Source organism: Heptranchias perlo, chromosome 16, assembly GCF_035084215.1.
Source record: "Heptranchias perlo isolate sHepPer1 chromosome 16, sHepPer1.hap1, whole genome shotgun sequence".
NCBI lineage: Eukaryota > Metazoa > Chordata > Chondrichthyes > Hexanchiformes > Hexanchidae > Heptranchias > Heptranchias perlo.
The window spans coordinates 22,668,694-22,680,734 of NC_090340.1; the positions used below are offsets into that span (position 1 = coordinate 22,668,694).

The 12,041-nt window shown below is 41.7% G+C and overlaps 1 protein-coding gene across 3 annotated transcripts in view; it reads left to right on the forward strand.

Annotated features, from left to right (window-relative positions):
• Positions 1 to 12,041, forward strand: part of fhod1 (formin homology 2 domain containing 1) — a 299,703-nt gene that overhangs the window by 257,724 nt on the left and 29,938 nt on the right. For all 3 annotated transcript variants that reach the window (XM_067997797.1, XM_067997798.1, XM_067997799.1), the window contains 2 exons: positions 2,692 to 2,832; positions 3,611 to 4,518. In XM_067997797.1, the coding sequence (XP_067853898.1) occupies positions 2,692 to 2,832; positions 3,611 to 4,518 (1,049 nt within the window). The remainder of the gene's footprint in view (positions 1 to 2,691; positions 2,833 to 3,610; positions 4,519 to 12,041) is intronic.

Here is a 12,041-nt window from a genome sequence, read left to right on the forward strand (position 1 = left end):
TCAATTCATTGATTGCAAATGTTAATCACTGATGTCCAAGCAAATAACTGACTTGTGAATTCTGAAATGTGGAATAATTAAATAATTACAACTGAATAAATTCAGCTACTGAGGGCAGATGTAGGTCGTAGGTCAGAAAATAAAAATACAAAATAGCCATAACTTACTCCCTTACCTCTCCCCCACTCGTGTGCCTGCTTTACAGTTGTATTTTTGAAAGTGCCAGCAATGGGAACAGTACTTAGTAGACCAAAGTTAAGGGAGACAGAAAAGGGTGACGTACAGGTTTTGGTGATCATATAATGGTTGTAAATTTGAACAGTGCTTAACAGTCTCTACATGATAACAAATATGACAACAAACCAAACAAATTTTGGTCAAGGCAGTTTTCAAGATCAGTTGTATAATGATGCTCATAGAGCTTTATAAAGATTTTTTTTCTGTAAGGTCAAATTGACAATAAAAGAGAACAAACTGCAAATTGAGCAGCTTCAGAGAAAATTGAAATTTACTTTGAGGATTGATCTCTCGCTCTGTATGGATCTATATCTGCGACTTTAAGTCTGATTACCATCAAGTAAACACAGGGTGAAATCTATTGTGGGAAAAATGCCCTCACAATCTCCTTAAATATCCCCTCAAAATGGAGCCAGTAGTCAGACTGAATGCTAGAAAAGGAAAGGGATAATGCTAATTAAGCCACAAAGGCTAATACAAATAAAACATATCTTACCAGGGACAGATAACAAGTCATTAAGAGCACGGGTCCACAGACAGCATGTTAAGGGGGATATAAAGATGTCCTGCTCTAACTGGACCTGTGTTGGACCCTTTGTGAGCAAAGACCTGAGAATCTAGGGAGTAAACGAGTGACTTAGATGTCTAGGTACTGTGCTCATTGATTTGGAGGCCAATAAAGCTGTGGGAGGTGATTGACACCAGAAGGATGTGAACTCTTTTAACAAGTGTCACTCAGATTGGCCATTAGAAATGAGTTTTGTTTGCTGGGCACAGTCCCTGGCAATCAGAGAATTTTGGGGCATAGTGCGGGGGCTTGGAGCACCGCAGTGAGGAGGGAGGGAGAGATTGCTGAGAGAGATAGAGATTGTGGGGGAGGAAGAGATCATGGGGCGAGGAGAGATTCCGGGAAGGGAGAGATCGCTTGGGGAGGTCGGCCAATCGTGGTTGGGGGAGGGGCTTCGGCTGATTGTGGGGTGGGGGGGTTGGCTTCAGCCAATCACAGGAGGGAGGCAGATCGCAGCAGCAGATTTGCTTGAGGGGCCGAGGGAAGCACTCCTGCTCCTCCTGGCCCACAAGCAGTGCTGGAAAAGCTCTTACCTGCTGGATCCAGCTGCGCCCTCCTCCCTTTAGCTGTTGGGTTTCCTGCACCCTAGGAATCCTGGCCTGCAATCATTAAATTAAAATGGCTCCCAAAATCTGAGGAACGGAACCTCATTTACATATTATAATTAGGGACCCGCCCCTCCCGAGCGGGTTACTCGGATGCCCCCAAAACCGTTACGGTTAAACCGGAAGTAGGCGCATTTGCAGCAGATTGGGGTCGGGTTTCACATTTTTACTGATTAACCACCCTCCGCCCCCCCCCCTCCACAACCCTCTCCTGCCCGCCGTGAGGGGATTAAAATTCCCCCACTCTGTATTTCCAGCATTTTCTGTTTTTATTTTAGATGTCCTGAAGTTTGCTCAGTTAGCTTTGGGGGGGTTCAGGGAGACATTTTGCAGAATTTTACTGCAGGAGATTAAAATATAGGACAGGTTATACATGCTTCGTGAAACGAGTGGGCTTAAGGTGCTGAGCAGCCTTTACTCGTTTTATGTTTTATGTTCTTTTATACAGCATAAACATAGCAAGAGGATTTCTTCTGGTCACTATTTACATTGAAATTGTAGAACGTAGCAAATATAGGAAAATGTTATGCGTCTCTAACTTAAAATGACCAGTGGAATCTTCCCTTGAGAAGTTGTGGAATTGTATAATGAAAATGAATGAGGTCATTATAGATTTGTACACATCGAGTAATCGGGAACAAGAACCATAGAAACACGTACATTTACAGCACAGAAGAAGGCCATTTGGCCTATCGTATCTGTTCTTTGGCCTTGTATCATCATTTGCTTCAAATGGTTGTCTGCTCTTGCCTTGAAAGATTCTACGGACTCTGCCTCTACTTCTCGCTGTGCTAAATAATTCCTTGCTGTCTCAGCATAAAGAAGTTTCTCTTTGCCTTTCTCCTCTCTCTCAGAGGAACCCTGGCTGATATTTTACCCTAACCCACACTGGTGGTGGTGAGACCAACTGTTGCACCCAAACTGTAATCATAGCTAAGACTAGCTAACTTACCAGTGATCATACCCGAGAACTTGTTGCTTTGTATGACTCAGTATCATGCCAAGCATTGCAATTACCAATTGAGGAAGTTTAAGTTGGCTTATTCAGTAGCTATTTCAGTAGTTGACAAAATGAATAATTCCTGAGCTATTACTTCTTGGAATGAAGAACCATTAGGACATTTCAGTTCTTACCAGGATGTTGATTTGCATATGTTTATGACAATTGAATTTTTTCCAAACTGTTATATAGTCATCCTCATACTAAAATTACGAAAACATGCACTGATACAAATGGGCAAATAAGTGTTCTGTAAACTGAATCATTCTTATTCGTTGCAGTTGAGATGCTAAGTGAAAAGGAACAACAGAATGAAGCATTAAATGAGAGAGAACCATGTTCAGCCTCCAGCAGTTCTTCAACCAGCAGTACGTTGGAGAGGGAAGAGAAGGGAGACAGACAGGCGGGCGATAATGAGACAGGCAAGAAAGATTGCATCTTTTAGTATCCGTTCATTCCCCAAGAGCAAGCTGTAGGAACATCTGCTAATAGCGGTGTTACAAACAGAAAGGGTATACATTGCTCAATTAACAGCGAGAAATGTTATTTCTGAAAAGATAAATCTTTTGATAGACTTTTAGATGATGATTCCCCCGCCCCTCCCACAACTGACTTTCTTCGTTAAATAAGGAAAGGAGTGTTGGAATCCGTTTGTTTGCTTTTTAAAGTACCCAGAGGTTTTTTGATATGATCGAAAGAACTCTGGGATACTTGCCAGACTGCACACTTAGTTGCTACTCCCTTGCCTGGGGAGAGTAAATTACTTGTAATTTGACATTTATGTTAAAAAAAATCTTTATGTAAATTGTTTAGATCAAATGGTCACGTTCCTCGCTTGGTGCAAAACAAATGTTGTACCCTGTTTAGTTTCCCTTCACTTTGTTGCACACCACAGTGCAGAGAGTGGAACTGCAGCAAAGCTTCGAGTTTACTTTCACTGTTTTGATGAGTAGCATCATTTCGCTTTCTAGAATTCAAAATGGTAGCGTGCGGAAACTCGGGGGTTTGTTCCGTGGTTGGACACCACAGAAGTAAGCAAAAATGATTGTTTTACTGTTACCTTGGTTTTGTCTTTTCTGTTTAAAACGTTAATTTTTTTAAAAAATTGCCAAGAAATTGTTCAATCGCTTAATTCACTTGTTAAAATGTTACAGGGCATTATTATGTTTTCTCAAGCAGTGATGTTTTGTTTGGCTGCAGGTCGGTGCATTATCCGCCAGTCCAGCTTGGATCAGTGCAGTGCCATCTCCAGCGACAAAAAGTTCATGCTGGACATGCTGTATGCAAAAACCAAGGTCAGCAACTCCCAAGTACCCAAGAAAGAGGGTCCTACTGAGAGCGAGGAGAAACTCAATGAAGAGGCTTTGGTGGAATCTACGGAGAGTCTGATCAAACGTTTTTCCAGGCAGACCAACCATCAGAATGAGGAGAACCAAAGGAAATCTGAAATTGAAAGTATCCCCGGCAATGTAAAAGCCACTTTGGAGAAATTTGCTGAACCTCAGATCAAGGCTTTGAAGGAACAGTTTAGCATTGAGGCTGAACTGAATGAGAAGAACGTGGAGAAAACTGCCATAATTACGCCACTGAAGAAAGACTCTGAACACATGTGGGATCAACTAGAAGCAAGTCCAAGAGTGCTGAAGATCAAAGATTTAGACTTCACAGATCTTCGTGAGGAGGAGGACATAGATGTATTAGATGTAGACTCTTTCATGGCCACTGCAGCTGTTAGACAAGATCTTCCACCTCCTCCATTATCTGGTAGTTCAATGGTTTCATCTATTCCATCACCTCCTGCACCCCCTGGATGTCCACCTCCGCCCCCTCCACCACCACCACCACTTTTAGGACAACATTCTGGCCCTCCTCTACCTCCCCCACCTCTTCCTATTAACTTATCACCTTCCCAAGGAGCAGACCCTGCATTAACAAAGAAGAGAAAAACTGTCAAGCTCTTCTGGAAGGAACTAAAGCAGCCAGAAGGTCTTTTCAGGAACTGTAAATTTGGCCGGGGCACTGTCTGGGCTTCTCTAGATAAAGTGACTGTTGACACCACTAAATTGGAACATCTGTTTGAATCTAAAGCTAAGGAACTACCTACGAAGGTAAGGGGTTGACTTGCCTATTGATTATAAAAATGAAGGAAAAAATAACCCCTTTTACATTTCTAAGAATTTCAGTGGGAATTGCATGGCTAATAGTTACCTGGGCTAAAATACCTGTTCTAATTTAATGAAAATATGGTGTTGAATATATGGTTTCAGAAGGGGCAGGTGTATTGTCTGACCAATTTATTGGATTTCTTTGAGAAGGTTACAGATCTGGTGGATAATGGTGAGGAGGCAGTAGATGTTTTCTGCCTTGATTTCAGAAAGACATTTGACACTATCTCACATAATAGACTGGCTCACAAGATGCATGGCCATGGGACAGATGGCAAAGTATTTGGCTGAAAGGTGGACAGCAAAGGGTGGTGGTGCGAGGGGGAGATGTCAGAGTGAAAGTCCACAGGGGTCAATGTTCTAATAAATGATTTAGAGAATGGAATATTGTCCACGGGGTATAAATTTACAGATGATGCCAAATTGGATGCAATGCCCAATGATGCTAATCAATGTGCAATTATCCAGAGACTACATCACTGGACAGAGGGGAGGCAAATGGACTTCAACACTGATCAATGTTAGGTGGCAGGATTAGATGGGAATATGTAGTACAAGTTATATGGCAATGTGCTTGAGGTAACAGAGTAGGAAAGAGACGAGATTGTTAAAACTGTTAGATTGGTTTTCACGGGGATCAAAAAAGCAAATAAAATGTTCAGATGTACAGCTAAGGGTGTAATGTATAAGTCACAGAAAGTGATGTTGAAGTTATAGCTGGCCTTAGTGAGGCCACATCTGGAGCACTTTGTTCAATTTTTGTCACTATTATGGAAAAGATCCAAGATTATTGGAGGGAGGTGTTCCAAATTTTGGGTCTGCTGTCGAAATTCTCTTGGGTTCAGTAACCCTGGTAAATCCTCTCTCACTCCAGAATTAACTAGCACTGCTTAATATCTTCTTGGACGACAGCATATCTTGGAGGAAAGAGGGTAACAATGCATCTCCCTTGTCATATGAACTAGATACTGTATCCTTCACATGTGCCTTGTGCACTTCTCCAATCTTCTGGAAGGTGGATTGATTAACACTTAAGTGAGATGAGGCCAGATACAAATTGTTAAGCTGTTTTATTTTGCAATCACTAAATGAATGTACAGAGAAACAGTTGCAGCAAGTTTCACTTGATTCAACTTAACCTCAGTGCCTCCTTGCAGATAAGATAAATAAGAAACCATGATGCCCTCTGCCGGTTTGTGGGTTAAATATATACTTGGTTTTGGTCATCCTTTGCATTTAATCAAACCAAGAAGTACATTGACCCTATTCATAAGGTATCTTGCTTAGGCCTTACCTGCCTTTCTCTCAGCAGCCTTAACCAACTGACCTCCAGTAAGTGTGTCTTTTTTCCTCGTTCCCTGTTCCACAGGAAAGAAAGAGCTTGCATTACATAGCACTTTTCACGATCTCAGGACATCCCAAAGCACTTTACAGTCAATGAAATAATTTTGAAGTGTAGTCACTGTTGTAATGTAGGAAACCCAGAAACCCAGCAGCCCATTTACACATAGCAAAGTCCCACAAACAGCAACGTGATAATAACTGGATAATCTGTTTTTTTAGTGATGTTGGTTGAAGGATAAATATTGACCAGGAGAACTCCTGAGAGGGCAGACGGTTTAACGTCTCAATAATGTTTGAAAGATGGCACCTCTGACAGTGCACCACTCCCTCAGTAGATCTTGTACTCAAGTCTCTGGAGTGAGACTTGAACCCACAACCTTCTGACTCAGAGGCACAAGTTCTACCAACTGAGCCACAACTGACACTGCCAATAAGCTGGGGCCTTAATTAATGATCCTTCCCCTGTCCCGGGGCTTGGCAGTAGAGCTGCCAGTTTAACCTGCCACAATCCTTTGAAACGATCTTCATGCAAGGGTCAATAGGAGAGAACATTCCAACCCCTTAAGATGTAATCGTTTACGGAGAACTTCTGATACGAGATAACAACTCCCCATTATCCCCGATCGTCATGGATACAAGTTTCAATGGTTGCTCATTAACATACCAATCCTCTTTTTGTCCCGACTGTTCCAGCATGTAGCATGAGTTGGGTTCTAAACTTTTGTGAATGTGCTTTAATTTCAAGGATAACAGTTCAACATAAATCGTATCCAAATCCTTTGTGTGGAAAATGGCTGAAATTCCCAAAATTCAACATGAGGTTGAACTTAGAGGGCTGAGCTATGAGGAAAGATTGTCGACCCTGGGATTTTACCCTCTTGAAAAGGGGAGGATGAGGGACCACTTGATAGAGCTATTTGAAATTTTCGTAGATCTACAGAAATTAGATCCTAGAAAGTTCTTTTGTCCGGGATCAGGATTCAAAGACTAAGCACACAATTTAAAATTACGGGTCTCAAAGCAAAATGAGAAATTTAGGCAACTTTTTTTTTAGTAGGATAGTGATAGAATTGTGGGAAAAATTACCAGTGGGGATGATGGAACCAAAAACCATGGCAAGGGTTTAAAAAAAAGCTTAGGATTAATTCCTGCTAGTGATGGGGATAAAGGACTATTAATCCAGAATCAGCTAAGGAATGGTATGGGGGGTTTAACAAAGGTGGCCTAGATGGATCAATGTTTTTTTCCTGTCCAAAGCATTACCATGTTACTGTCATGTCTTTCTTTGATGGTGCAGGGAAGTATCATATTTAGAAGGTCACGCTAATGGAGCACAGTGCCAGCTAGTGAAAATTCAGTGGTGACTACGACAAAGAAAGTGCTAGATCCAGATTAAGTTGCTGACTTTTTCCAGTCTCGTTACATTAGATGCAAGTCCAGTGACAGGTTTATTACTATGTAGATTTGTTGTGAGATGTTCAAGCAGCATTCTCTCATAACCTTCCGGAAAGGTTTATTGCGATGGTAGAAAAAAAAATGCATTTTTCTTATAAGTAGATTTAAGATTTCCTACCTGTTGTTTGACATTTCTAAGTAACCCAGCAGACAGGTCAGTTCAAAAAGAAGTGCATCATTTTTGAGATGTATCTATTCAGAATGTTGCCCTTGAGCAAAACCAGCAAAGTGCTCTCTACCTTTTCTGAGACCATCTCGATCACATTTCCCACAGTCTGCTGTACCTGGGGTAAATCTCTCCAGGTTTCATTCAGACCCATGGAATTTGGAAAGTGTAGTCTATCTTCTGTATTTACCACCAGAGGAACTAGGAGTCGTAGTCTGAATAAGTTCACAGTATAAATCCACACAATTGATTACTTCATTTTCCTTTTTGCAATATGCATGTTCATTCTGCTGTATAATGGCATTCTGATGCCTATGTTTAATACCCTATAAGTAAGTTTAGGTTAATTGAATGAAGGCTGCAACTTGACACCAAGGCCATAAATGTTTTGCTTTCAATCGAATTCTGGTATTAGTATTCCAGTAGTTAATTAGAGCCACAAGGCAGTGGTCACCCTTTAACACAAATGTTTAAAAGTTCATCACTCAGATTTTTCTTCCATGAATCTCGAGTAAGAAAGATCTGCCCTACATGCAACCTGGGCAGGCACAATAAAGCTCACCTTTTCAAAACAATTCCAATTCTTTTATTTCTTTTACAATTTTTTAAAAAGGTATCTTTCTTTTAATATAAAATCTATAATTGTAGCGAATTGCAGCACTAGTATTCATCTTGTCTCAATGGTAGCACTCTTGCCTTTGAGTCAGAAGGTCCTGGGTGCAAGCACCACTCGAGAGACTCGAGAATATAATCTAGGCTGACACTTCAGCACAGTACTGAGGGAGTGCTGCACTATCGGAGGTGCCGTCTTTCGAATAAGACACTAAACCGAGGCCCTGTCTACCCTCTCGGGTGGATGTAAAAGATCCCATGGTAATATTTCAAAGAAGAGCAGGGGAGATCTCCTGGTGTCCTGGCTAATATTTGTCCCTCAACCAACAGCACTAAAAAAACAGATTATCTGGGCATTATCTCATTGCTGTTTGTGGGACCTTGCTGTGCGCAAATTGTCGTATTTCCTACATTACATCAGTGACTACACTTCAAAAGTACTTCATTGGCTGTAAAGTGCTTTGGGACATTCTGAGATCATGAAAGGCACTATTTAAATGCAAGTTTTTTCTTTTTATGAAATCCCACATGAGCAAAATACATATTGATTTCCATAACAGTGAACGTTCTTTTAATTTTTATTAAAAGCATTTTGATACAAACAGCAATATAAGAAATTAATCATACATGCAAAAATCTACAAGTACCTCCTTACAGTTGTACATTCCCTTCCTTCTCCTCCTTCCCTCCTCTCCCCCAAGCCCCATCTAATGATTGGATTCATCTGATTTGACCTGGGAGATCTTGTTCAATCAAATAATCATTTGGGCTGCCTTTGTGTATCGGTTTCCCTGCTCCACATCCTACCTCCCTGGTATCTGTATTTTTTATTTGTAGTTTTCTATCTGATCCTTGGTTGCTGGCAATTTCAGCTTAGTACTGTTCAACACTGAGTTAATTTGCTTAAAGGGCAATGGGATTTCCAGCCCTGTGGGGCCATATCTTTCCTCTCAAGACCAACAGCAGCATGAGTATTTTTATCTGTTCTTTATCAATGATTGTATCCTCAGGGAACAGCCACAGAGTAACCACTTCCTGTAAGTTGGCCATCCGAATGTGCCAATATCCATTCCATGGTTCCCCCAACCCCGCTCCCAGCTTTCTTCCAGAAGGTTTCTGGAATCTGGAGATACTCCATTAGAATATCCATCAGATTTGCCCCTTCCTACTGCATGTCCAGCAGACATTGTACTTCAAGCCTTAGCCATTGTGGGGTTACATACACTCATGATGCAATGACTCAAATTGCATGAATGAGGTACCTTTAAGTTTGCACAGTTCTCACTTGTTCTAATGCCACCTTCAATGGACTGAAAGAAATACTTGCATTTATATAATGCCTTTCATTACCACAAAACACTTTATAACCAATTAAGTACTTTTGATGTTGTACACAGCAAGGTTCCACAAACAGCAGTGAGATAATGACCAGATAATCTATTTTAGAGTTGTTGGTTGAGGAATAAATATTGGCCAGAACACTAGGGAGAACTCCCTCACTCTTCGAGTAGTGTCATGGGATCTTTTACGTCCACGTAAGAGGGCAGACAGGCCTCAATTTAACGTCTCATCCGAAAGATGGCACCTCCAACAGTGCAGTTCTGCCTCGCTACTGCACTGAAGTGTCAGTCTAGATTATGTGCTGAAGTCTCCAGACTAGGAATTGAACCCGCCACCTTCTGACTCAGAGGCGAGAGTGCTACTACTGAGCCAAGGTAATTGCTCCATTGACTTCTCTCTCATTACAACATTACTGACTGCCACTGACTGACTGCCTGTGTGCGTAATATACCGTGTTGCAAAGAAATTACAGTATGTAATCATTTGAGTCATCATACTTAAATCACAAAACAATTTGCAGTGGTAACATGGTGCCAAAGCATACTAGGATGCCAGTGTACTGTACCACAGGGCTGTAGGTTCATTGAGCCTGCAATTGCTCACTCAATGAACTACTGATTTCAGCCATCCCATTGTGAAGAGGTACCAAGTGGGCACTTCTTTAGACAGAATCACTCGTCAGCAGCTGCCATGCACCATGTAGCTGTGGTCAGTCATGGAGCGGTTTTTGCAGAGGCCTTGGCTGAGGTTAGCTGCCCGTAATCCTGTTGCCTGACCAGGCAGGAGGGAAGAGAAGTTTTAAATAAATAAACAAAACAAGGTGCAATGTTGGTTAACTTAAAATAAGTGTCCATTTTCTACTGCGGTGTGTGATTCAGGCTTACTGGAATTACTAACGAGTACTACCTAAAACACATCCTCCTGAACATGTTGGTAAAATAAAAGAGAACTGGGTTACAGATTGACAGACACTCTTCAGTTACTGCACTTCGATTAATTCCTCATTGTTTGAATCATTTCCTATTTAAATTAGGAAACGTTTTTTAAAGCCACAACCTAGAATGGAGATCTTTCTGATTGTGTTGTTTTAGGCCCTTGGGGAAATTAAAACTCTATGATTTCTGGCCCCAAGTATGCACTTGGAAGCAACAAAATGTCATAATAATTACTCCCAGATTTTGTAACTGTTTTAAATGTTTAACCAATGAATCTTTTATTATAATTGAAAGAAATGAATGAGACGTATCAAAATAATAAATATGTTTAAGTAATTTAGCAACAACAGTTGAAAGGATCTTACAGAAGAAATGATGATGTTCTGTTTAAGTAGCAATGAAAACCATGTCAGTCTGTAGTTTGTTACAAAATTATTGTAGACGCTGGGTAAGTATCTATCAGTGATGGCATTTAACCTTCAACTTCAAGTCAATGCAGCTTGGAAATCTGTATGTACTGCTGTCCTTACACAAGGTTTAGCCTGTGAGACAATCAGATAATGGCATTCCTTTGTGCTTCTTTTTGAATACCAGTACAACAGGCTCTAGGATAGCTGAATGAGCATCCTATTATACAAGATTGGTCAGTGGTGGTTTGGCTTTAGTTGAGATCTGTTATCAGCTGAAACATAGACAGGAAGAGGGTATTAATCTTTTGATTACCGTGCATGTTGGTTTAGGTTAGGTCTTTATGCTAATTATACTACAACAGTGTCTACACTTCAAAAGTATTTTTTAAAAATTTGTTCATGGGATGTGGGCGTCGCTGGCAAGGCCAGCATTTATTGCCCACCCTAATTGCCCTTGAGAAGGTGGTGGTGAGCCACCTTCTTGACCTGCTGCAGTCTGTGTGGTGAAGGCTCTCCCACAGTGCTGTTAGGTAGGGAGTTCCAGGATTTTGACCCAGCAACGATGAAGGTACGGCAACATATTTCCAAGTCTGGATGGTGTGTGACTTGGAGGGGAACGTGCAGGTGGTGTAGTTCCCATGTGCCTGCAGCCCTTGTTCCTTCTAGGTGGTAGAGGTCATGGGTTTGGGAGGTGCTGTCGAAGAAGCCTTGGCGAGTTGCTGCCGTACATCCTGTGGATGGTGCACACTGCAGCCACTGTGCGCCGGTGGTGAAGGAAGCGAATGTTTAGGGTGGTGGATGGGGTGCCAATCAAGCGGGCTGCTTTGTCCTGAATGGTGTCGAGCTTCTTGAGTGTTGTTGGAGCTGCACTCATCCAGGCAAGTGGAGAGTATTCCATCACACTCCTGACTTGTGCCTTGTAAATGGTGGAAAGGCTTTGGGGAGTCAGGAGGTGAGTCACTCGCCGCAGAATACCCAGCATCTGACCTGCTCGTGTAGCCACAGTATTTATGTGGCTGGTCCAGTTAAGTTTCTGGTCGAAGGTGACCCCCAGGATGTTGATGGTAGGGGATTCAGCGATAGAAATGCCTTTGAATGTCAAAGGGAGGTGATTAGACTCTCTCTTGTTGGAGATGGTCATTGCCTGGCAGTTGTCTGGCGCGAATGTTACTTGCCACTTATCAGCCCAAGCCTGGATGCTGT